The sequence below is a fragment of the Salmo trutta genome, chromosome 19 (genome assembly GCF_901001165.1).
Source record: "Salmo trutta chromosome 19, fSalTru1.1, whole genome shotgun sequence".
Classification (NCBI taxonomy): domain Eukaryota; kingdom Metazoa; phylum Chordata; class Actinopteri; order Salmoniformes; family Salmonidae; genus Salmo; species Salmo trutta.
Window position 1 is genome coordinate 41,950,188 of NC_042975.1, and position 24,939 is coordinate 41,975,126.

Here is a 24,939-nt window from a genome sequence, read left to right on the forward strand (position 1 = left end):
AGCTGACGAGGTGAAAACTCTGTAGATATTCACTTAAACCTAATTGGGCCAGGGTTGCCTCACTCTCTGAGGGTGTTGCAGGGGGAGTTGGGATATACAATAAACACATGTGTATAATACATGCTTGTACATGTGTGAAATAGTACAGGTGCAAGCATCCACTATCTACAGTTTCTCCACCTCTATTCTCTTCTCTTGCTACAGGTAGTTGACTGTGTCTGGCTGACTCTGACCCAGATGTATGATCCTCATCACCTGGATGCTTCCTCATTAAACTGTCCATCATGCTAACCATGTATATATATCGTGCAGGCGTTCATCATGTACCGTTTGGATCTATGCAAACAATGAGCCACTGGGTGGCACTCTAGAACCATCATCTGCCTCACCATATGTGTGAGGATGGAGAATTAATTATGTGATGTACATGCTGCATTAAGTGTAAATATACCCCAAGCTCTTATAGTGCACCATTGATTATTGAGTCCATTGTACAGCTGATAGGCTTACTGTTACTGGGTTTGTGGGTCGTGCCAATCATTGTCATAAGGAACGCACAGCAGACTATCGCATACGTTGACATTGCTATATGTGACTGTTCATGTAGTTCTTTTAATCGGTGCCTCTTCCCTCTCTATATGTTTGTGTATCTCAGCTCAGTTGCACCTTAGTGCTCTGATGTAGTTTTGTGAGTCTCTAGTGTCATCCTTCAATCGTTCAGCATTCTTTTCAAGTTCAGAGTTATCTGAATTGAATCTTTTTATCTATTCTGTATTTATGTGGCCTCTCTCTTGGGTCTATGGCTAAGCTCTCTGTCTCCCTCCCTCCCTCCCTCGTTCTCTCTCTCTCTCTCTCCCTCTCTCTCTCTCTCTCTCCCTCTCTCTCTCTCTCCCTCCCTCTCTCTCTCGCTCACTCACTCTCTCTTTCTTTCTTTCTTTCTTTCTTTCTCTCTCTCTCGGGTCTATGGCTAAGCTCTCTCTCTCCCTCCCTCTCTCACCCTCTCTCTCTCTCTCTCTCTTGCTCACTCACTCTCTTTCTTTCTTTCTTTCTCTCTCTCTCTCTCTCTTGGGTCTATGGCTAAGCTCTCCCTCTCCCTCCCTCGTTCTCTCTCTCTCTCTCTCTTTCTTTCTTTCTTTCTTTCTTTCTTTCTTTCTTTCTTTCTCTCTCTCTCTCTCTTGGGTCTGTGGCTAAACTCTCTCCCTCTCTCTCTCTCTCTCTCGCCCTCTCTCTCTCTCTCTCCCTCTCACACAATCTCTCTCTCAATTCAATTCAATTCAATTCAATTTGCTTTGTTGGCATGATGTAACAATGTACATATTACCAAAGCTTACTTTGGATATTTACAATATGAAAACAATAAGAATCAAACATTTTCAACGGAACAACAGTAACAACAATAACCAAGGGTAAAATAAACATACATTGAACAATAACAATAAGTATACAGTAGAGGATATGTGCAGGTTGATTGGTCTGTCAGACACTGTCCCAAAACTTATGGCAGGCAGCAATGTAGTGCGCTGCCAACCCACAGCTCTCTGCGTCCTTCCCCAACAGGACGGGTAGCCTACTCTCATCAGAGAGGTCTTTGAAACCTTGAATAAGGGTGTACTGTTGATTTAGAGCCAGATAGAACTGCATTTTGCTTTATGTTTGTGCATGTGTTTCCCAATAAGCAATGTAGTTTTGTTTTGACTATGTTGTAATTTGGTTTATTCTGATTGATTAGATGTTCTGGTCCTCAGGCTTCAGTGTGTTAGTAGAACAGGTTTGTGAACTCAGCCCCAGGACCAGCTGGATGAGGGGACTCTAGTCTTTGCTCAGCTCTTGGCAACGCAGGGCTTGGTAATGATATGAGAGGTGGTCACTGTATTCTAGATGTTTCCAAAACTTAATTGCTCTTTTTTTAGTTTTTATTATTAGTGGATATTGGCCTAATTCTGCCCTGCATGGATTGTTTGTAGTTTTCCTCTGGACATGTAGGAGAATCTTACAGAACTCTGAATGCAGGTTTTCAATGGGGTGTTTGTCCCATTTGATGAAATCTTGTTTTGCAAGTGGACCCCACACCTCGCTGCCATAAAATGCAGTTGGTTCAATGACACATTTAATTAGTTTTAGACAAATTTTAATAGATATTTCAATTTGAATTAGTTTTTAATGGCGTAGAATGCCCTGCGTGCTTTCTCTCAGTTCATTCACTGCCTCATTAAGGTGTCCAGTTGAGCTTATTTTTAAACCTAAGTAATTGTTGTGTGTACAGTACTCTTTATATTTTGTACCAATTGAGAACTTTGGTCTAATTCCCTGAGATCTGGAATCTCTCTCTCTCCTGGCCTACAAAGAGTGAGCAAGAATTCATCAAGAAACACTACCCACCAATTCAATGTCTATTCCACGTTGGTTCAACCTAATTTCATTGAAATGACGTGGAAACAACATTGATTCAACCGGCATGTGCACAGTGGGTCATAGTGCAGGTATGCTCCTCAGACTGGAGAGGGGCCCCATTCTCCTCAAACTAGCCTGGTAGATATTCTGACTAGCAAAACGAAGGAATTAAGTGGAAACACACAATAGTTAGGAGTAGGCCATCTTGCTTATACTTCGACTGATCATGTTCCATATGTTCGTTCCTATGTGAGAATTCTAGATTTGAAAGAGATAGCTATCCTACGTTCCTATGTGAGAATTCTAGATTTGAAAGAGATAGCTATCCTACGTTCCTATGTGAGAATTCTAGATTTGAAAGAGATAGCTATCCTACGTTCCTATGTGAGAATTCTAGATTTGAAAGAGATAGCTATCCTACGTTCCTATGTGAGAATTCTAGATTTGAAAGAGATAGCTATCCTATGATTGATGAATGATTATACTGAGTAATTCAATGAAGGTTAGTACGAGTAAAAGGGGAAAAATCATGCGTGTGTGTGTGTGCGTGCGTGCTCTTGACTGTGTCTGCATGTGTGTGTGACTACAGTATTAACATTGTACGTGTAAGCTATTACACAACACAGGATGAATGATGGCTATCAATGCCTGATTTTCTATTTACGATGTTGTTTCTATTTAGTCGGGAATTATTCTCAGTATAAAACTGTGTTCTTGTTCTGTGGCAGGACGAGTTTCTTGTCTGACTTCTGAGTGCCGCTCCTGTGTTCTGGCTTAACAACCACCCTGACTGTGTATCAGGCGAGCTGTGCGAACTGAACGGGAGTAGATGTCCGCTAAACAGAGTGGCGGTTGGACGGGAGCTCTCCGTGGTGCTGAAATCAGACTCCACTTGGTTTCTTTGTTTGTAAACGTTTTTGGGGAGCGTTCGTCATTTTTATTAGTCATATATTGTTTCCCCTTTCTCTTCGACTGACTATTTACTAATAAAAACCACCAGACATTTATCTAGTTGGATTGCATATCAGAATCTAACAGCACTGCACAAAACATTTCACAGCTTTCCGTTCTGCCCTCCTGTAGCCTCCTCCTGTAGCCAATGCCAGCTCCTTTCTCTGGAGTCAGTTTACCGGTCTCTTGTGGGCTTTTTTACTATTCAAGTTACTCTCCACACCGTGTCAGTGTCTACCAGCAAAACACTAATTTACTCAAATCCACCTAGGGACTAGCAAAAAGCCTATTTTACGCCGACTGTCAGTGAAATGGTAATGAGGTGGCGGACGTTGAGGTTACTCGTTAGGATAGCAACATCATCCATTGTTTTCATTTGGTTCTCTTTCTTCCCGTCACACTGTTCGGATTCCCTCTGTGAAAGGATTCCTTAACAGGGACTGCATTCGAGAGCCGTGAATGGGTTTGGATTGTGAATCTATTTTGGCTGTTGCTTTGTATTCGGGGTGCTGAGTCTGAACAAATTACTTATTCCGTTTCCGATGAGTTAAAACCGGGGACATTTGTTGGGAATTTGGCTAAGGGTGTAAATCTGAAAGTGACTGAACTGGAGGCAAGCAGGATCCAGATAGAAACGGGAACATTTAAGAAACATTTTGAAGTACATTTAAACACTGGGGGTTTCTTCAAGCTTTGTCTTATTAACAACCTTATTTGCACTGAAAGCTTGGAGGTTATTGTTATTCATTCTTTACGAATGTACAATGTTGAAGTAATTATACTGGACATAAACGACAACGCACCACATTTTCGTGTGAAATAGAAGACTATTCGGATTGCTGCGCTACCTGCACCAGGAGCTATATTTCCTCTGTCTACAAGATGTAGGGAGCAACTACAGAAAACGTTAGACTGAGAGAAACAAGCCAGGATAAAGCGTGTACTGATGCTATTGATGGAGGAAAGCCTCCGAGATCAGATACCACATAAACAATTGTCGATGTACTAGATGAAAACGATTATATATTATTTCAAAACATATGTTTTACTTATTTGCTATTAAACTGTTTTATTTCGGGCTAACATATGACGCGTAGATAATGCGTTTTTTTCTTCTCATTGAGCAGCGTCATGGCCGTTTAGTAAGCAAAACGCAGGGTGTCGCTGTAGACGGTGGATATGAAACCTTGATTTCGTTTAAGGACACTTCTTCTGTCGCTATCAGTGTTGTGTAGGCTTTTGTCAGAATAACACCCAGTCAGATTCCATTTGAAACGACAGCCCTTCCGCGAGGGCATAAGAAGTGGTTGTTTTCTGAAATATATGTCTGCTCATAGAACGCGTCGGGTGAACAGTGGCTACGACGATGGGCCATTCCGTGCAGTGTGGATACCGCTGGATTCCGGTTGTGCTGCTTCTTTGCGTATGGGATTTCATTTCGGGACAGATGATCTACTCTGTCTCAGAGGAGCTGAACAAGGGAACCGTTGTTGGGAATATATCCAAGGATCTCAATCTCAATGTTCAGGAACTGGAGTCTCATATGTTTCAGATTGTTTCCGGCTCGAACAAGAAGTATTTGGATGTGGATTTAAAAACCGGGGCTCTGTTTGTGAAGGAAAAAATCGACCGAGAGGAACTCTGTATGACCAGTGAGAAATGTTCTCTAAACCTGGAGATCATTGCACAGAACCCTCTCAAAATGTATCGTTTAGAAATCAATGTGCTAGATATAAATGATAACGCACCTTCATTCCCAATAAAGGTTTATACTTTGAATATAACCGAATCCACATTTCAAGGCGAAAGATATCCCTTGCCTAGTGCTGACGATGCTGATATAGGGAGTAATACAGTGAAAACATACAAGTTGAGCCCGAATGAACACTTCTCTTTGGATGTACAGAGCGGTGGCGAGCGGAGCGTGTCTGCTGAGTTAGTGTTACAGAAAGCTTTAGACCGAGAGAAACAGGCTGGGATCCAGCTGTTACTGACTGCTGCTGATGGAGGAACACCTGCCAGATCCGGGACATTACAGATAATAGTGAATGTGATAGATGTGAACGATAACAGTCCAGTCTTCAACAAACAATTGTACAAAGTACGTATATCAGAGAACATACCAATTGGAACACATTTAATAAAACTGAACGCAACCGATGTGGACTCGGGTGTAAATGGGGAAATCGTTTATTCTTTGATAAGCCACGGGAAGGAAAAAACATTGGACGCATTTCAAATGAACAAAGTGACTGGTGAAATCACAGTTAAAGGAACCATTGACCGCGAGGAGAATGCTGCGTTTGAGCTGCACGTACAGGCCAAAGACAGGAGTGCTAGTCCTCGCACAACGCATTGTAAAGTCTTGGTTGAAGTGATTGATGTCAATGACAATGCTCCAGAAATCTCAGTAACTTCAATGATGAATGCAGTCAGAGAGGATGCAAAATCAGGTACAGCAGTTGGTCTAATAACAGTATCTGATAAAGACGGGGGTGTAAATGGAAAAGTACACTGTCAAATAGTAGACTCTGTTCCATTCAGATTGCTGTCCTCGTATAATAACTATTATTCGTTAGTGGTAGATGGATCTCTAGATAGAGAGAGCACTTCCCAGTACAATGTGACCGTTATAGCTACAGATGAAGGCATCCCACCTCTCTCCAGTAACAGTGTCATTTCTGTTTCCGTCGCTGATGTGAATGACAACGCGCCTCGCTTTTCAGAACCTCTATTTAATGTTTATCTAAAGGAAAATAGTCCCGTTGGAGGGCTTATTGCCAGCTTGACTGCGCATGATCCAGACATGAATGAAAACACTCACATGTCTTATTCGTTTTTAGAAAGCAATGATGGCATAACCTTGTCTACAATGATAAACATAAACTCATTAACTGGTGAACTTTACAGCTTGCAGTCATTTAACTACGAGGAGTTTAAAACATTCCAGTTCCACGTTCAGGCCACAGACTCTGGTGTTCCTCCGCTAAGCAGCAACGTCACTGTCAACGTTTTTATCCAGGATGAGAATGACAACAGTCCTGTGATTCTCCCGCCATATTCTGACCACGGCGCCGTTCATTCTGAGAACATTCCCTATTCTGCTGAAGCAGGCTACTTTGTGGCCAAGATCAGGGCTGTAGACGCCGACTCTGGTTATAATGCGCTGCTTTCTTATCACATCTCTGAACCAAAGGGGACCAATCTCTTCAGAATTGGTTCCAGCAATGGAGAAATACGAACCAAGAGACGAATGAGTGACAATGACTTAAAAACTTACCTGTTGGTCATTCAGGTGTCTGATAATGGAGAACCTTCCTTGTCTGCCACTGTGTCTATTGATGTTGTGGTCGTTGAAAGTACAGGTGACATGCAGACAACTTTCAGACAGCTGCCTGTAAAGGAGGAGAGTTTCTCAGATTTAAATCTGTATCTGCTCATCGCCATTGTGTCAGTATCAGTGATATTTATACTGATTATCATCAGTTTAATAGCTGTAAAATGCCACAGGTCAGACGGCAGTTTCAGCAGGTACAGCGCCCCAATGATCACCACCCACCCTGACGGGAGCTGGTCTTACTCCAAATCTACACAGCAGTATGACGTGTGTTTCAGCTCTGACACACCAACGCCGTTTCCACCTGCTGATGCTGAGCTGATCAGTATTAATGGAGGGGACACTTTTCAGAGGACGCGAACTCTCCCTAACTCACAGAAGGTAAGGGCAACTATTCATTTGGCTTTTTTCCCCATTGCGTTGTCGTTTATTTCCCACTGAAATATTACTATTATCTTGCTTGCAGTTTGTAAATATTTTCTTAAATATGTTTTAAAAAAAAATTTATCGCACGAATTTAAATCCATTATTACTTACTAAGACAGTTGTATTGGTGCGGTATTGTTTAGCTAAAAAGAAGCTCAAAATCTATACGGTACGCTGTTAAGCGTCTCTGTTCAGCACCATAGACAGCGACATATGGCTGCTTTGGTTAGTGTCAGCCTCATTCCTGCTTGCATGTTTTCTCGTTAAATTGATGCATTGTTATTAATAGTCTCCTCTATTATATAAATATACCAACCTGTCGAAATATAGTAGTTCAGTTGTTTATTGTAGAAGCAACAATGGAGCATTCAGATATATTTTAAACTGCAAAACCCTTACGCACCACTGCAATTTATTTACCAGGGTTGGCTGGCCTTCTCTAGGCACTCGTAGGCTCAGTCACCAGTATACTTTTATTTACAAAGCCGTTTTGGGTTTACCACCATTTTATTTGGCGATTTTTATTATTCATAATAAAAATCATTTATTCATTTAAATTCATTTAAATTCATTTATTATTCATAAACTCTCTTCGTTCGCAGGACCTATACCTTATGTACTCTGCGCCACCGCCTTGGAACGCCTTAACTGGAAGAACTTGTCCTGATTGGTGTTTTTAAATTATTGATGAAGGATTTTGATGCTGATTCCTTAACCTGTCAATGTTTTTAATTGACTGTTTTCTGATTTTCTTATTCTCCTGTGAATTATATGTTTTTTGTTACTAGATTACCTGTCGTTTTTCACGTTGTATGTCTATAATTGTGTAATGACTTGGTGCTTCCTATCTTGGCCAGGACGCTCTTGAAAAGGAGATTTCAAATCTCAATGAGTCCTTCCTGGTTAAATAAAAAACAACTGGTCTGTGTAGACCATAGCATGTTTAGCCAAACTGGTCATCCGCTGTTTGGCACGTTGGGCTAAGCGAGAAGCTACATTTTGGAAGAAAGTGTTGTTCGTTGGATCAATGTGCTTATTTGTTTATTTGTTTGTTGTGTAGACACCCCTCATGTTAGATTCTAACATAGTGAATAACTCAGATAAGGCTGTGTTCTTTTTTAAGAGCACAGTAAGAGCACTTGGTGTCGCTGTAGACCGTATATTCACCTGACCGCTATGTGGGGCTCATTCCTCCCCTAACTTCCACTGCTGAAGGTAGAGTCAGGGGATCCACTTTAGATAGGCATGTGTGTAGAAACAACCGTGGTATACTAGAGATTTGTCTTTTACAACGCGATGTTAGCAATATTATGAATCTACTGTAAACAACTCACAGAAGGTCTGTGCATAGCGATGGGCCTTTCCGTGCATTGTGGATATTGTTGGATTCGGATTCTGCTGCTTCTTTGTCTATTCTGTCTCAGATGAGGTGAACAAGAGAACCGTTATTGGGAATATAGCCAAGGACCTCAACCTCCATTTTCAGGAACTTGAGTCCCATATGTTTGAGATTGTATTATGTTGTGAACCTAAACACTGGCGTCCTGTTTGTGAATGAGAGAATCGACCGCGAGGAGCTGTGTGAGAACAATCTGAAGTGCAGGCCATTACGCACAATCATCTGAACATTTTTCGCGTTGAAATAGAGATACTGGATATAAATGATAATGAACCTTCTTTCCTGGTAAATTCACTGGCATTAAATGTTTACGAAAACGCTGCTGCGGGAGAGCGATTTGTTCTCCCAGTGACTGAGGATGCGGATGTGGGCAGATGTGGCCAGTATTAATGGAAGAGATACTTTTCAAAGGACAAACTCTGCCAAACAGTGAGAAGGTAAGGACAACTTTTCAAAATAAATATTTTTTGCTAGTTGATTTTAGATTTCTTTTTTTTACTGACATTGTTATCATCTTGCATGTATATTCTACACATTTTTCATAATTTGAATCCCTTCTAACTTGTCGAGAGAGTACAACTTGGGTATGTTTAGGTTAGGTCAAATCCAGCTTTAAATGCTGAGGTGTTTAGAGTTTCAGTTCAGCTCTATGGACTGCGACATACGACTAATTCCTTTGGTTTTTGTCAGACTCATTCATACTAACATGTTTTCTGCATTACGGTTGTTCCGCGTTCTTTTTGAACCTGTCAAAATAGTATCGTTTTTGGTGTTGTGTATTGTAGAAGTAACAACCAGGATAGACATGCAAATGCGTTTGCATCATTTATGTAGATTATTATCAGCAGTCTCATTACTGACAGGGGTAGTTTCGTAAGCCCTTCGTACCACATGGTCATGTGCTAGCAAGTCTCTCACTCTACATTATGTACTTGGTCCTGTTTGCAATGTCGCCGAACTCTTAATCGTTTTGGATACTCATCCGTAATTACGCATGACCAACCCAGCTTTTCTATAGTTCGAAGATGCGTTCTTGTTACAGTTGTATCTTTTTATTTGAAATAGTACTCTTTAAAAGGTATATTTGACCAAATTGGTTTGTTAAGAGTCACGGTGGTGTAATTGACACATAGCAGACTCGTTTTGTCAATAGTATTTATGCTGTCGCCTATACATACAGAAAAACACAGGATGTCGCTGTTGACCGTGACAATTATTAATAGGAGGAATAAAGCTGGACTCCTCCTCTAGTGAATACTAAAAAAGGAATCGAGTTGAAAGCAGTGGTTTGTTTTGACAGGAGAGGGAAATCATAGTTTGTCCGAATCACTTTTGTTGTACAAGCACGGACTAGCAGAGCCAGCATTTGGCTATTTTCATTTTTTCCATTTGAGTATTGTTGCAATAAGCACTACTTGAACAGCGATGGGCCTGTGTGACCACAGAAGACGTGTTTGGATAGAATATCTTCTGCTGCTTTGTTCATGGGGATTGTGTTCTGGACAGTTCGTGTATTCCGTCTCAGAGGAGGTAGATAAAGGCACATTTGTTGGAAATATCGCTAAAGACCTAAATCTAAATTTGAGAGAACTGGTTTCGAGAGAGATTCACATTGTAACAGGACCCGAAAGGAGGTATTTTGATGTCGACGTGAAGACAGGTAATCTTTTTGTCTATGAGAGAATAGACCGAGAAGCCCTCTGCTCAAACTCAGTAAAATGCTCCATTGATGTTGAAGCGATATTGAATAATCCTATGCATATCCATCGTATTGAAGTAAACATTGTGGACATAAATGACAACCCGCCATCGTTTGCGGAGCGCATTCATGATGTCAATATGACTGAATCCGCCTTTCCAGGGGACAGATTTCCTTTACCGTTCGCCAGCGATTCGGATGTTGGAAGTAACTCTGTGAAAACCTACAAACTGAGTCTAAACGAACACTTCTCTCTAGATGTACAAAGCGGCAGCGAGCAGAGTGTGTCTTCTGAGTTAATACTACAGAAAGCTTTAGACCGAGAGAAACAGGATGTGATAAAGCTTGTACTGACTGCTGTTGACGGAGGAAAACCTCCACGATCCGGAACTCAACAGATAGTAATTCACCTAATAGATGCCAACGATAATACTCCGGTGTTCTCCAAACCTCTCTATAAAGTGCAAGTATCGGAAAATGTTGCATTTGGAACTTTAATTCTAACTTTAAACGCAACAGACAGACGAGGGAGTGAACGGTGAAATTGAATACTCGTTCACTGGGAAAGGAGAAACGGGCACACAACGTGTCTTTCAACTCAACCAGCGTACTGGTGAATTAACAGTTAAAGGGCGTTTGGATCACGAGGAAAACCCTGCGTTTGAAATCCGTATACAAGCAAAAGACAAAGGTAATCCACGAAGGAGTGCCTATTGCAAAGTCATCATTGAAATTGTTGATGTGAATGACAATTCCCCAGAGATAATAGTGACGTCGCCCCCCATCGCATTGAAGGAGAATACTAAGAAAGGAACGGTTGTTGCTTCAATAAATGTGCGGGACAAAGACGGTGGGAAAAATGGACTCATCAAGTCCGAAGTAACCGGAGATGTTCCTTTTAAATTACAGTCGTCTTATAAAAACTATTACTCTTTAGTTGTAGACGGGCCTCTGGACAGAGAGAGCGCTCCTCTTTATAATGTAACTATTAAAGCCACCGATGAGGGGACGTCACCTCTCTCCAGCACTAGTGTTATTACTGTACACATTTCTGACGTGAATGACAACGCGCCAAGCTTTCCACAGCCCATAATGAACGTGTATATCAAGGAGAATAGTCCAGTGGGGGTTCGTGTTGGCAGCGCGACAGCGAATGACCCTGATATCGATGAAAACTCTAAACTTACTTACGCACTATCGGGACGCAATGACCCGCATTTTTTCTCTTTTGTAAACTTAAATCCTCTGACTGGTGAACTTTACAGCTTGCAGTCATTTAACTACGAGGAGTTTAAAACATTCCAGTTCCACGTTCAGGCCACAGACTCTGGTGTTCCTCCGCTAAGCAGCAACGTCACTGTCAACGTTTTTATCCAGGATGAGAATGACAACAGTCCTGTGATTCTCCCGCCATATTCTGACCACGGCGCGGTTCATTCTGAGAACATTCCCTATTCTGCTGAAGCAGGCTACTTTGTGGCCAAGATCAGGGCTGTAGACGCCGACTCTGGTTATAATGCGCTGCTTTCTTATCACATCTCTGAACCAAAGGGGACCAATCTCTTCAGAATTGGTTCCAGCAATGGAGAAATACGGACCAAGAGACGAATGAGTGACAATGACTTAAAAACTCACCTGTTGGTCATTCTGGTGTCTGATAATGGAGAACCTTCCTTGTCTGCCACTGTGTCTATTGATGTTGTGGTCGTTGAAAGTACAGGTGACATGCAGACAACTTTCAGACAGCTGCCTGTAAAGGAGGAGAGTTTCTCAGATTTAAATCTGTATCTGCTCATCGCCATTGTGTCAGTATCAGTGATATTTATACTGATTATCATCAGTTTAATAGCTGTAAAATGCCACAGGTCAGACGGCAGTTTCAGCAGGTACAGCGCCCCAATGATCACCACACACCCTGACGGGAGCTGGTCTTACTCCAAATCTACACAGCAGTATGACGTGTGTTTCAGCTCTGACACACCAACGCCGTTTCCACCTGCTGATGCTGAGCTGATTAGTAGTAATGGAGGGGACACTTTTCAGAGGACGCGAAGTCTGCCAAACAGTGAGATGGTAAGGATAACTTTTCACAATGCTTTTTTTTGTTATTGAGTTTAGATAAAGGTGAGCCTTTTTTATTATTCACAATTTGTACTGGGTCTGTTACTCTGTTTTATTAATTCACTGTTCATGGATTTGGGTTTTATCAAAATGTTATTGTTGGAATCAATTGACATTGACATTTTCTTCAATTGTGAATTGAAGTCAAATTTCACAACAGCGGATGCTGCTTCATCAAACGTAGCGTTAGTAGCCTATGGAAGTAGAGTATAGGCCTATTCCAGAGCCACCGAGCTGGACAGCAGAATCAGTGCTTCAGCACCACGACAGTGGAAAACAGCATCAGTACTGCATGCCTATTTCAGCACCACATGTGTGGAAAGCAGCATCTGTGCTGTGGTATAATATAGGCCTATTTCAGCACCACTGGTGTGGAAAGCAGCATCAGTGCTGCATGTCTATTTCAGCACCACATGTGTGGAAAGCAGCATCTGTACTGTTGTTTAATATAGGCCTATTTCATTTACATTTACATTTACATTTAAGTCATTTAGCAGACGCTCTTATCCAGAGCGACTTACAAATTGGTGCATTCACCTTATGATATCCAGTGGAACAACCACTTTACAATAGTGCATCTAAATCTTTTAAGGGGGGGGGGGGGGGGGTTAGAAGGATTACTTTATCCTATCCCAGGTATTCCTTAAAGAGGTGGGGTTTCAGGTGTCTCCGGAAGGTGGTGATTGACTCCGCTGTCCTGGCGTCGTGAGGGAGCTTGTTCCACCATTGGGGTGCCAGAGCAGCGAACAGTTTGGACTGGGCTGAGCGGGAACCGTGCTTCCTCAGAGGTAGGGGGACCAGCAGGCCAGAGGTGGATGAACGCAGTGCCCTTGTTTGGGTGTAGGGCCTGATCAGAGCCTGAATGTATGGAGGTGCCGTTCCCCTCACAGCTCCGTAGGCAAGCACCATGGTCTTGTAGCGCATGCGAGCTTCAACTGGAAGCCAATGGAGAGAGCGGAGGAGCGGGGTGACGTGAGAGAACTTGGGAAGGTTGAACACCAGATGGGCTGCGGCGTTCTGGATGAGTTGTAGGGGTTTAATGGCACAGGCAGGGAGCCCAGCCAACAGCGAGTTGCAGTAATCCAGACTGGAGATGACAAGTGCCTGGCTTAGGACCTGCGTCGCTTCCTGTGTGAGGCAGGGTTGTACTCTGCGAATGTTGTAGAGCATGAACCTACAGGATCGGGTCACCGCCTTGATGTTAGTGGAGAACGACAGGGTGTTGTCCAGGATCACGCCAAGGTTCTTAGCACTCTGGGAGGAGGACACAAGGGAGTTGTCAACCGTGATGGCGAGATCATGGAACGGGCAGTCCTTCCCCGGGAGGAAGAGCAGCTCCGTCTTGCCGAGGTTCAGCTTGAGGTGGTGATCCGTCATCCACACTGATATGTCTGCCAGACATGCAGAGATGCGATTCGCCGCCTGGTTATCAGAAGGGGGGATTTCAGCACCACTAGTGTGGAAAGCAGCATCACTACTGCCTTGCGTTCAGTATGACCCAACATTTTGCAACATTCAAATAGAAATATGTAATGTTCAACAAACATGCCTCTCTGATGTAAAGAACGAGGAATCATGTTGGCTCTATTCATGGTATTTCTATCTACAACATTAAACAACGTTTAGATACTGAACGTGGCTCTGAGGTATAGTATAGGTCGAAACATCAGTCATCTGTTCGCGTCCTGTACAATTGATTAAAGTGAACAAAAATCAATTAATCTCTGCCTTTTTTTGTTGAGTGCTCAAACTCGTTTGTTAACCTCAAATTAGACCTTTTGGAAGTTTTTCTTGATAAGCCATTCTCATTATTTTTTCTGTTGTTGTTGCTGTGGACCCTTCCTTTCCTTTGTTTTCTGAAGCGCGAAGGCACACTTTCAACTCTATAGTTTAGGCCTAATTCAGCACCACCGGGGTGGACAGCGACATACAGTATACACTGAAGTAGTGTATTGTCCTATTTCAACACCACCGAGCTTCACATCCGCGTTCTTCACCCTTCTGGTTTACGGATGTTCCTCAAACACAGATCCTCAAATGCTCAGCCTTTCCATACTTACAACATTTATATAGGCTTTAAGATGATATTGGAGATTATATGTTAACACAACTTGAATCAGTTCAGTTCCAGATGAAAGGGAATAACATCAAAACGTCACATTCCCATTGATCTCCAATGAGCTCTGATGGGTGTCATTTAGCTGGGGGATTATGAACTAGAGTGGTGAAAGACTGTGGTTCGCTGAGGGTCATAATGCTAGTGATTCTCTCTACACGTATCTGTTTAACAGCTTCAATTGGAATCTCACATTTAACTACTGTAATTAGGATGACTATGAATGTAGGGTTTTTATTGTTATTAACCTGTTCATCTAAAGTACAGTATAATCTCAATGTCAGTGGGTTAGTTAATCATGTAGGTTAATCATCATAGAATCATTGCTATGCTCTCACGTGCCCATTATCTGTCTCTGTGCATGGCCCCTGTGCATGGCCCCTGTGGATTGGCCCCTGTGGATTGGCCTGTGCGTAGAGACGGTCACAGACGGTCCCGCCTGCCTGTTTAACTCACAAATTAACCTCCATGTTATCCTGTTAACCTTTCTTTGCACTCTCTGTGTTTGGTCTGTGTCCGTCACAGCTTGTGTAGCCATTTCTCCACAGCCTCTCCGGGCAGAGATAATCTTGGCTCTCATTGCATAACATCTGATGCTTGTGTAGCTCAAACTGACATGTACACCTCCCATTGACATCAATGCATCACTTCAGCATATCTCACGCGTTCGGCCCGTACATTCTGCAGTGTTTGTCTAGCGACCGCATTGCGTATATTCTATGCCACTGTACCTCGGAGCTCAACTCTGTGTGTTGTGGTTGTCACTGAGGATAGGAAATGATAGCATATTTCTGTAATGCCATCCCACGGGTCAGTTGTGCATGAGTCCTTGACAGAGGACATGATGAGTCCAGCTGTAAGTGGGTCAAGCCTGTGGTTCCGCCTTGCCCATCTGGCAGAGGCAGATACATGGATTAGAGGCTCCTGGGTCTGCAGGCCGAAGCCCTGGAGCAATCCCACCTGCATTATGTGTGGAAGGCAGGAGGATTCACGCTCACTGCTGCACTGAGAGCGATACCGCAACTTCAGAGAGACACGTCTGGGCTTGAGCCCTGCTCCTCTCTCTCTCTCTCTCTCTCTCTCTCTCTCTCTCTCTCTCTCTCTCTCTCTTTCTCTTTCTCTTTCTCTTTCTCTTTCTCTCTCTCTCTCTCTCTCTCTCTCTCTCGCTCTCTCTCTCTCTCTCTCTCTCTCTCTCTCTCTCTCTCTCTTTCTCTTTCTCTCTCTCTCTCTCTCTCTCTCTCTCTCTCTCTCTCTCTCTCTCTCTCTCTCTCTCTCTCTCTCTCTCTTTCTCTTTCTCTTTCTCTCTCTTTCAAATGCTCTCTCACTCTCTCACATTTGCTTTCTTTCTTTTCTCTCTGCCGTTTTCACAGATTTCACAGTGTCTTGTATCATCATATTACAGCAGGCTCCCATGGAAAGTGCCTCTAGAGGCAGACTGAACCAGTTGAGGGGATTGAGTCTCGTTATGCTCCTGGTTAATCACCTACTCCCTGAGAGCAGGAGATTACATAGAGCCCACCTCTATGTTGGATGGCTGGGATAAGGATTCTGATTAAGGACTGTTTTTCACTTGTTTGCCTTACAGATGAAGTGTGTGTCACACTGAGATGACATATCTCATAAAGTTGCTGTGTATGTTGTTTCATGTTTAATGTCGTACTTTTTATCCTGTCTTAGGTGAAATTGAGAGTGTATGGTTCAACATTATCGTGTGATTCCATTTCCCCAGTCCACTCTCTGAGCTGTTGATAGATAACACCTCTCTGGGAGTCAGAACACTGGTTCTCTGGGACTCCACAGGGCCCAATTACTAATACTGCGTTATAAGCCATATTCAAACACTATTGTTCAGATAGCGTCCCAGTAATACTGAGTTTCTTAACTTTGCCTGTCTATAGTTAGTAATGCTGTAGGGATGTCTCAGGAAGAGAGATGAACAATTCCCTGCAGTGCAGCACAGACAGAGGAGAGGGGACGGAATAGGGAATAGGAGCGACGGGATGTCCTTTCATATCTTTTTCTTTTGTTTGTACCTTAAGCAAGCCTGCTCCAAACGCCTAAGGGAATTCAGGAAGAATTGTACATTCATATTAATAGACATATATATTTGGGAACATCTGCATTTAATTTATGCTGAGAACTGCAATAACGAGGGTGTGTGATGTAATATGCAGAGTCACACACACACATTTGCTTGCAGGCTGTGCAGGATGCCTGCCAGTAATATTCTGCTCCATATTTCTCCACTGCACCACTGAAGCCAGAGCAAGGCTATGGCTGGGGAAAAGGTGTGTCCTCAGCTAATACACACCGTCAAATGCAGGTCTCTCTCTCTCTTTTCTCATCCCACACCCTGTTGTATTGTGTCTTTCCCTACTTCATTTTCTTCCTATTACCCTCTTTCCTCTCTCTCTCTCTTTGTCTTCTCTCCCCTCTCCGTGCTACATTCCCTGTGTCTTGTTTGGACAGATGATTCTCAAATGTCACCTCTTCTATCGTTCCTTCGTCTCTTCATTATTCAGCAGGGCCAGTTTGGAGGCAGCAGCATGCCTCTTACCTGGCCTCAGCAGTGTAACACACACTCTGGCTTTAAATAACCGCGCAGTCATGAACAGTGAAGCTCTCAAATTCACAATCACAGTCTACTTCATTATAACACATGTCATCCATCTAATCTCATGCTGTGCAATAGGAGAACATGTTGTTTGGCCAATCTAAATGTTCATTTTAAGGTACATCTAAAATGGTAATCCGTAGCCATCTATCTGTCACTATACAACCATCATTAGTCCACCCACATCTATTACTCGTATCACACCCAAAGGTCAAAGGTCACGGACCAAAACCAAGAGCATTACATCACTACAGATCAGATCAGACAACCTGCACACCAGTGGAGGCTGCTGAGGGGAGGACGGCTCATAATAATGGCTGGAACAGAGCAAATGGAATGGCATCAAACACCTGGTTTTGATGTATTTACTACCATTCCACTTATTCTGCTCCAGCCATTACCTCCAGCCATTACCTCCAGCCATCCTCCCCAATTAAAGTGCCATTAACCTCCTGTGCTGCAACACATATGAGAGGGAGTGAGGAAGTGAGGGAAAGAGAAAGTGAGAGAGGGCGAGAGCTAGAGAGAGAGAGAGATGGATGGATGGATGGAGGATGGATGGATGATAACACATACAGTTACATACCTGGATATCTCTTCAAGTATGTGGCTCCCTCATCCATTTATATGCAGATGATACAGTGTTATACATAGCTGGCCCCTCCCCGGATTTTGTGTTAAATGCTGTACAAAAAAGCTTTCTTAGTGTCCAACAAGCTTTCTCTACCCTTAGCCTCGTTCGGAACACCTCCAAAACAAAGGTAATGTTGATTGGTAAGAAGAATGGCCCTCTCCCAACAGGTGTGATTACTACCTCTGGGGGTTTAGAGCTTGAGATAGTCACCTCTTACAAGTACTTTGGAGTATGGCTAGATGGTGCACTGTCCTTCTCTCAGCACATATCAAAGCTGCATGCTAAAGTTAAATCTAGACTTGGTTTCCTCTATCTTAATCGCTCCTATTTTTACTCCAGCTGCCAAACTAACCCTGATTCAGTTGACCATCATACCCATGCTAGATTACGGAGACATAATTTATAGATCGACAGGTAAGGGTGCTCTCGAGCGGCTAGATGTTCTTTATCATTTGGCCGTCAGATTTGCCACCAATGCTCCTTATAGGACACATCACTGCACTCTATACTCCTCTGTAAACTGGTAATCTCTGTATACCCGTCGCAAGACCCACTGGTTGATGCTTATTTATAAAGCCCTCTTAGGCCTCACTCCCCCCTATCTGAAATATCTACTGCAGCCGTCATCCTTCACATACAACACCTGTTCTGCCAGTCACATTATGTTAAAGGTCCCCAAAGCACACACATCCTTGGGTCGCTCGTCTTTTCAGTTCGCTGCAGCTAGCGACTGGAACAAGCTGCAACAATCACTCAAACTGGACAGTTTTATCTCAATCTCTTCATTCAAAGACTCAATCATGGACACTCTTACTGACAGTTGTGGCTGCTTTGCATGATGTATTGTTGTCTCTACCTTCTTGCTCTTTGTGCTGTTGTCTGTGCCCAATAATGTTTGTACCATGTTTTGTGCTGCTACCATGTTGGGTTGCTACCATGCTGTGTTGTCATGTGTTGCTGCCTGGCTTTGTTGTCTTAGGTCTCTCTTTATGTAGTGTTGTGTTGTCGCTCTTGTCGTGATGTGTGTTTTGTCCTATATATATATATATATATATATAGGACAAAATATATATATATATATATATATATATATATATATATATGTATGTATGTATGTATGTATGTATGTATGTATGTATGTATGTATGTATGTATGTATGTATATATATATACATTTTTTTCAATCCCAGACCCCCGTCCCCGCAGGAAGCCTTATGCCTTCTGGTAGGCCATCATTGTAAGTAAGAATTTGTTCTTAACTGACTTGCCTTGTTAAATAAAGGTTAAGTAAAATAAAATAAATGTGATGTGTTTCTAATCATGTCCTTGTCTTCTCTAAGATGTACAGTATGTTATTTCTCATGCATGTCTATAGCTGCCCAAGCTATAATAATCTAATGCTTCTGTCAGTCCGTCTCTTGAATGGCTTGGCTCGTATGTTTCTGCTGAGGGCTGCAGGTGGCAGACCAAGCCAAGCTGAGACGTGTGTGAGCCTGCTAGCACAAGCTGTTCACTGGCGCCCTCTGTTTGTGTACTGGTGGTAGTGGAAGGTGAGATGATGGGAGTTTTCTCTGGCAGAGTCTGTAGGAGGCTCCTGTTTGACCTGTCTTACTCAGCCAAGAGATGTATCCATTAGAAACCATCAGTGCTTGACATGATTTGTAGAGGTCATTTTTTTGTATGTGATGTGATGTTCTCTTTACCTTAAAGATAACATCACAAAGGGAAATCAGTTAGTGTGTCAATGACCTCACAGAGGAACATTTATTTTGTACTTTGTAATGTCGACTCACAATATTGAGGTTACAGTGCACTCACGGTCTCTCAATCAGGATATAACAGTAACTGTTGACAAAATGACATAACAGAGGATTCTCACCCACAGACATACACGACCGTTCAAAAGTTTGGGGTCACTTAGAAATGTCCTTGTTTTTGAAAGGAAAGCACATTTTGTACTTGTCCTCTTGCTCAGTTGTGCACCGGGGCCTCCCACTCCTCTTTCTTTTCTGGTTAGAGCCAGTTTGCGCTGTTCTGTGAAGGGAGTAGTATACAGCGTTGTATGAGATCTTCAGTTTCTTGGCAATTTGTTACATGGAATAGCCTTCATTTCTCAGAACAAGAATAGACTGATGAGTTTCAGAAGAAAGGTCTGTTTCTGGCCATTCTGAGTCTGTAATCGAACCCACAAAATGCTGATGCTCCAGATACTCAGCTAGTCTAAAGAAGGCCAGTTTTATTGCTTCTTTAATCAGCACAACCGTTTTTAAGCTGTGCTAACATAATTGCAAAAGGGTTTTCTTTCGATCAATTAGCCTTTTAAAATGATACACTTGGATTAGCTAACACAACGTGACATTGGAACACAGGAGTAATGGTTGCTGATAATGGGCCTCTGTACACCTATGCACTGTAGATATTCCATAACAAAATCAGTCGTTTCCAACTACAATAGTCATTTACAACATTAACAATGTCTACAATATATTTCTGATGAATTTTATGTTATTTTATATGGACAAAAAATGTGCTTTTCTTTCAAAAACAAGGAAAGTTTTAAGTGACCCCAAACTTTGAATGGTAGTGTATAAGTCAGGGATTTCTCCCTCATTCACATCATACGGCTCCCGGGTGGTGCAGCGGTCTGAGGCACTGCATTTTAGTGCTTCAGGCGTCACTACAGACACCCTGGTTCCATTCCAGGCTGTATCACAACCGGCCATGATTGGGAGTCCCGTAGGGCGGAGCACAATTGGCCCAGCATCGTCCAGGTTTGGCCGGTGTAGGACGTCATTGTAAATAAGAATTTGTTCTTAACTGACTTGCCTAGTTAAATAAAGGTAAAATTAAGAAAAGGAAACATTAAAATGATCGGCTAAGGCGCCTCGTCTTGTGTGGAAAAATAGTGTTTCTCTAGGAATTGTTATGGCTTCCCATTGCTCAGTGTGATATGATTAGTCACAGTTTCAGTGTGAGCGTGTAAGAGTGGCTGGAGATGCTTGACCCATTTGGATCAGTGAGTCAGAGCAGAGAGAGGATACTCTGGCTGCAGGTTATGAGGAGGAGCTGTGAGGTCATCAGTCATCGCCCAGAGCCGTCTGATTACACCAGAATGCACAGAGGAGGGCAGTGAGGTCATCAGCCCGCTCCAACAGCTCTGGTACTGGATCAGAGTTCAATGGGAGGAGAGTTGGGGTTATCATTCATATCTCAGGGCTCCAGGACTGAAACAGGGTGTAGTAGGATGTACAGTAGAAATGTTTGTGCATTGGCACAGAGACACAGACACAAATTAGCAGTCATTCTCTGACTCAAGCCTTCCTGGTTTCCATTACTATGTCATACACATCTAACTGACCTTGGCGATGATATGATGCAAGTTTCTGAAATTCAACATTCACCTGCTGTCTCATACTCTGTAAGTGCCAGGATTGATCTCCTTGTATAAAGTGCACCACCAGCTAGTTTTGTACTGTTCAGGTTATTGTACTTAGACAAACCAATCTCTCAAGCCATAGGAGCATGGGTAAGTGTGTAGTTGATGGCTAAGCTTCATGTCAATTGTCACCTGCTTAATGTAGATACAGTAAATCATGACACAGACTTAGAAATGAATAGACCTGACTTGCTCCTCTAACATATTGAGGTGTTGGAATGGACAAGGCAAAAATCAGCAGGCACTATGAAATGTGCACAATGTTGGGAACTCATACAATACTGCAGTGAGTCATGGACACTAGAGGGCACCCACTGTCACATCTAGTCATGCTGTTTCTGTGCTCAAAAGCTTCAGCTGGAGGCAGCAGCAGTCTCCGGTCGCAGCTTGAGAACAAGAGAGGAGGGAAAGCGAGATAGATGGATAAATAATTGGAACGAGTGGGGGGATGGTGTCTGATAAAGGGAGGAGTAGAGAGAGGGAGATGTCGTTTTGAGTGCAGTTAGAAAGAGAGGGTTTGTCTTGAGTGTCCCTGTTGCAGTGGAGCCTGAGGCTGGTTGTGTGTCCACAGTTGCCCTTGCTGTGGGCGCTGTTCTGCTGTGCTGTGGTGGGGGCTGTCTGTCTGCTCTCTCAATTGAGTGCACCTCAGCTGAAATCCGGCACACTTACATAAGCGAGGAGGTCAGGAGAGGAGCTCAAACAAGGATCCTCAGAGAGAGATGGAGGACATGTCTGAGAAACGGTGTCCCGTCCGCGTTGGGTGTGAGGTCAGATGCCAAAGAGAATACACCACTGTATCGGGTTCAGAGGTCATCATTATGCTGTGTCAACATGAAGGGGAGTGGAGTGGTGCCATCAGACTTTTTCCCACTTAGACAGACTCCTCTCCTCCTGCTCACTGTTCTGTGTCCTCCCCTGTATTAATCTTTATGTCGCTCTCTGGTCCGAATTCAAATAAGCTTTATTGACAAGAGAGGAACCATTTAATGGTGTAAAGCAATAGATAGTAAACAGAAATAACACATTAACCCTAAAACATTTCACAAGTTATCAAAATAAAACACATGATAAAGATAAGGACTGGAACTGGGTCTCCCATACCAGCCCAACTCTCTCTCTCTCTCTCTCTCTCTCTCTCTCTCTCTCTCTCTCTCTCCCTCCCTCTCTCTTTTTCCTCTCTCTCTCTCTCTCTCTCTCTCTCTCTCTCTCTCCCTCCCTCTCTCTTTTTCCTCTCTCTCTCTCTCTCTCTCTCTCTCTCACTCTCTCTTTTTCCTCTATCTCTCTCTCTCTCTCTCTCTCTCTCTCTCTCTCTCTCTCTCTCACTCACCAGATAAACTTTTTGTATGTTGAGCTTTGGAAGTTGCTGAAGGCAAGATGTGTATGTTTATAGCAGTACCTACAGCATCTCTTTAACTCACAATTTCAATATCTCTCTCACACACTGTCTATCTGTGTACTATTATGTTCTGTCTTTCTACCCATCTGTCTATGTCCCTCTCTTTGCCTCTCACCTTATCACTCTGTCTGCATCAGATAGCTTCCTGCTCCTGTTGATGAGAAGCATGAGAAGATGATGAGAAGTTTCTCATTTATAAACGTTGTGTACGCACAAAATATGCCCCTAAATATGGATGTGCCAGTTTTCACGCAAACATTGGCATTTATAAAAACTGAACTTGACGTGAGAATGTGCTTATCCTTAAACGTTGAAAAAAGATATGGTAGATGGAAATCATACGAGGGTGATCTATGGAAATAGGGTGATGGACTGAGAATAGCTGAGGGGTGGTTTTAAAAGCTCATGTTCCATAATCGTTTTTCTTTTATTGAAAACACGATGTATAATGTTTAAAGTACTATCTATCCAGATGTAGTGTATATCAACATATCAAATTACTTTATTCTTGCTATGTAACTACTGCATTAATTGGACCCACTTCACAGACTGCAGTAAATATATACGCTATTTAAAGTATGTTGCTCTATGCGATCTGATCCGAAGCTTATAGTTTCATGATAGGCACCACAGCATATGCAGGTTCGGGAAAAGGTAAATGCAAAACATTTGAATTCAACGACCTGTTTCCAGGTCCACAACAATTTGCAATTGTTTTTGTCTTTCAGAAACGGTCAGATACAGCAAGTCACAAGAAAACATTCTGCCAACACCTCCAAAGACATTTGATCAAGTTCACGATTGCGATTTCGTTTAGATAGCCTACTGTCTTGGCCTAGTTTCAATACTTACAAAGTATACAGCCAATCAGGACGTTATTGTCACCATAATGGGCGTTATTAAGCGGGAGTTATCATGTTCGTTCACACGTTCACAATTTTACAACAGGTCTGATTTATAACGGTTCTGTGCGTATGTACGAAGTGCGCCAAGTTTATAAATATTTTTGTGCGTGCGCAGTCTTTTCAGAAATGTTGTTGAAAATGGCAACGTTGATAAATGAGGCCCCAGGATATCAGAACAAAGATGTATTCAGGACCTGCCATTCCTGAGTCACTAGGAAGGGTTTATTGTATATTTACAGAGAGGCTGAGATATTTCAATCCGAGTCCACAGCAGGAAAACCCTTCTTTGTGAGTGTAAGGTTGGGAAACTATTTTCATTCCAGATGTCATTTTCCCCTTTTCAGTATTCAACAAGAAAACATGGCATGATTTGTAAGGGTACATTGCTGGTATGCGGCAACAGAATCTCTAGAATTGATTGGCTATGTTAGATTTGTCTATGTAACCTTTCCACTCAGTATTCCTTTGAGAGTCCAGCTCAGATGTCTCGTTTCCTCTTCTTTTGATGTGGGCAGGGTGTCTTGGTCAGACAGAGTCATTAGGATGTGGGGTTTTCCTGGCATGAGAGAGGACTACGGATATGGCTGCTCAGTGAATCAGTGGTCTGCAAGCCCCTGCCTACTGCTGGAATAATTCACCAATGTCCCAAGATCCTCTGATTCTCTGCGAATGATCTGTTTTTACTAATGCATAGACCCACCTGGGTTTAGATTGACAGGTCCATGGGCCTGTGTTGCAGATAATGGGCTTTCAAACCTGTCTCTCTCTTTCTATCGAGCACGCGTGCACACACACATTGCATCATCAAAAGTCAAGTAAACAGTTCCTTTTGTTTACCTTATAAGCTCATAAAGTGGGCAACACAAGCAAGACGTTCAACGGCCTGTTAGATACAGCGAAAGCTATTGATACAAATTGACTTCACTGCTCACCGCTCAAAGTCATTAACGCGAGCACTAAGTTGGGATGCATTGCATCACCTGAATTTATTTTGCTGATGTCAGCGCCCAAAGTGTCTCTCGGCAAATACATGACCTTTACAACACCATCCCTCTTGAAGTCTGGCCATCTCCTGATTTTAACCACAGAGAGAAGCTTCTTTGAGTCACAATGTGGCTCTGTAGAAAAATGATATTTGTATTGTGTAAGTTGTTGATAAGGTCTATGTATTATATTTGTCCTTAAGGAGCAGGTTTGTGTTTGGCCATTTACCAACGTAAAAATATCACTACTTACTGAGAAGTCCCAAAATTACAGTATATTTACTTTATATTAGTTCGCCCAATGAGAAAGGAAGATATTGCATTTAACGCCATATCATTACAGTGAGTTCGGCCAGTCTTATAACATGTAGAGATGTTTTAAAGACAAGACGTTTTAAAGTCTCCATTCACCAACTCTTGTGTGCAGGACTCAATCATCACTCGGAATAGACTGTGGTTTATGTCATCAATTTCAGAGTGTCAGATGAATTAGCTCCAGCTTTGTTGATGGATGCACAGAGAGCGTGCCTC

General features: G+C 42.7%; 2 protein-coding genes across 2 annotated transcripts in view; both read left to right on the forward strand.

Annotated features, from left to right (window-relative positions):
* The first annotated feature begins 4,568 nt into the window (after nucleotides 1–4,568).
* The window catches only part of LOC115154605 (protocadherin alpha-C2-like), a 41,491-nt gene continuing 21,120 nt past the window's right edge, over nucleotides 4,569–24,939 (forward strand). Inside the window, exon 1 of the mRNA XM_029701013.1 lies at nucleotides 4,569–7,060. Coding sequence (XP_029556873.1) covers nucleotides 4,709–7,060 — 2,352 coding nt within the window. The 5' untranslated portion in view covers nucleotides 4,569–4,708. The remainder of the gene's footprint in view (nucleotides 7,061–24,939) is intronic.
* LOC115154606 (protocadherin gamma-A8-like) lies at nucleotides 9,787–10,804 on the forward strand. Its single transcript, XM_029701014.1, has one exon. It carries the CDS (start codon nucleotides 9,930–9,932, stop codon nucleotides 10,743–10,745), a length of 816 nt encoding a protein of 271 aa, XP_029556874.1. The 5' UTR covers nucleotides 9,787–9,929; the 3' UTR covers nucleotides 10,746–10,804.

Bases quoted from the DNA above. Each gene is read 5' to 3' on its own strand.
- LOC115154606 (XM_029701014.1), top strand. From the start codon at position 9,930: ATGGGCCTGTGTGACCACAGAAGACGTGTTTGGATAGAATATCTTCTG.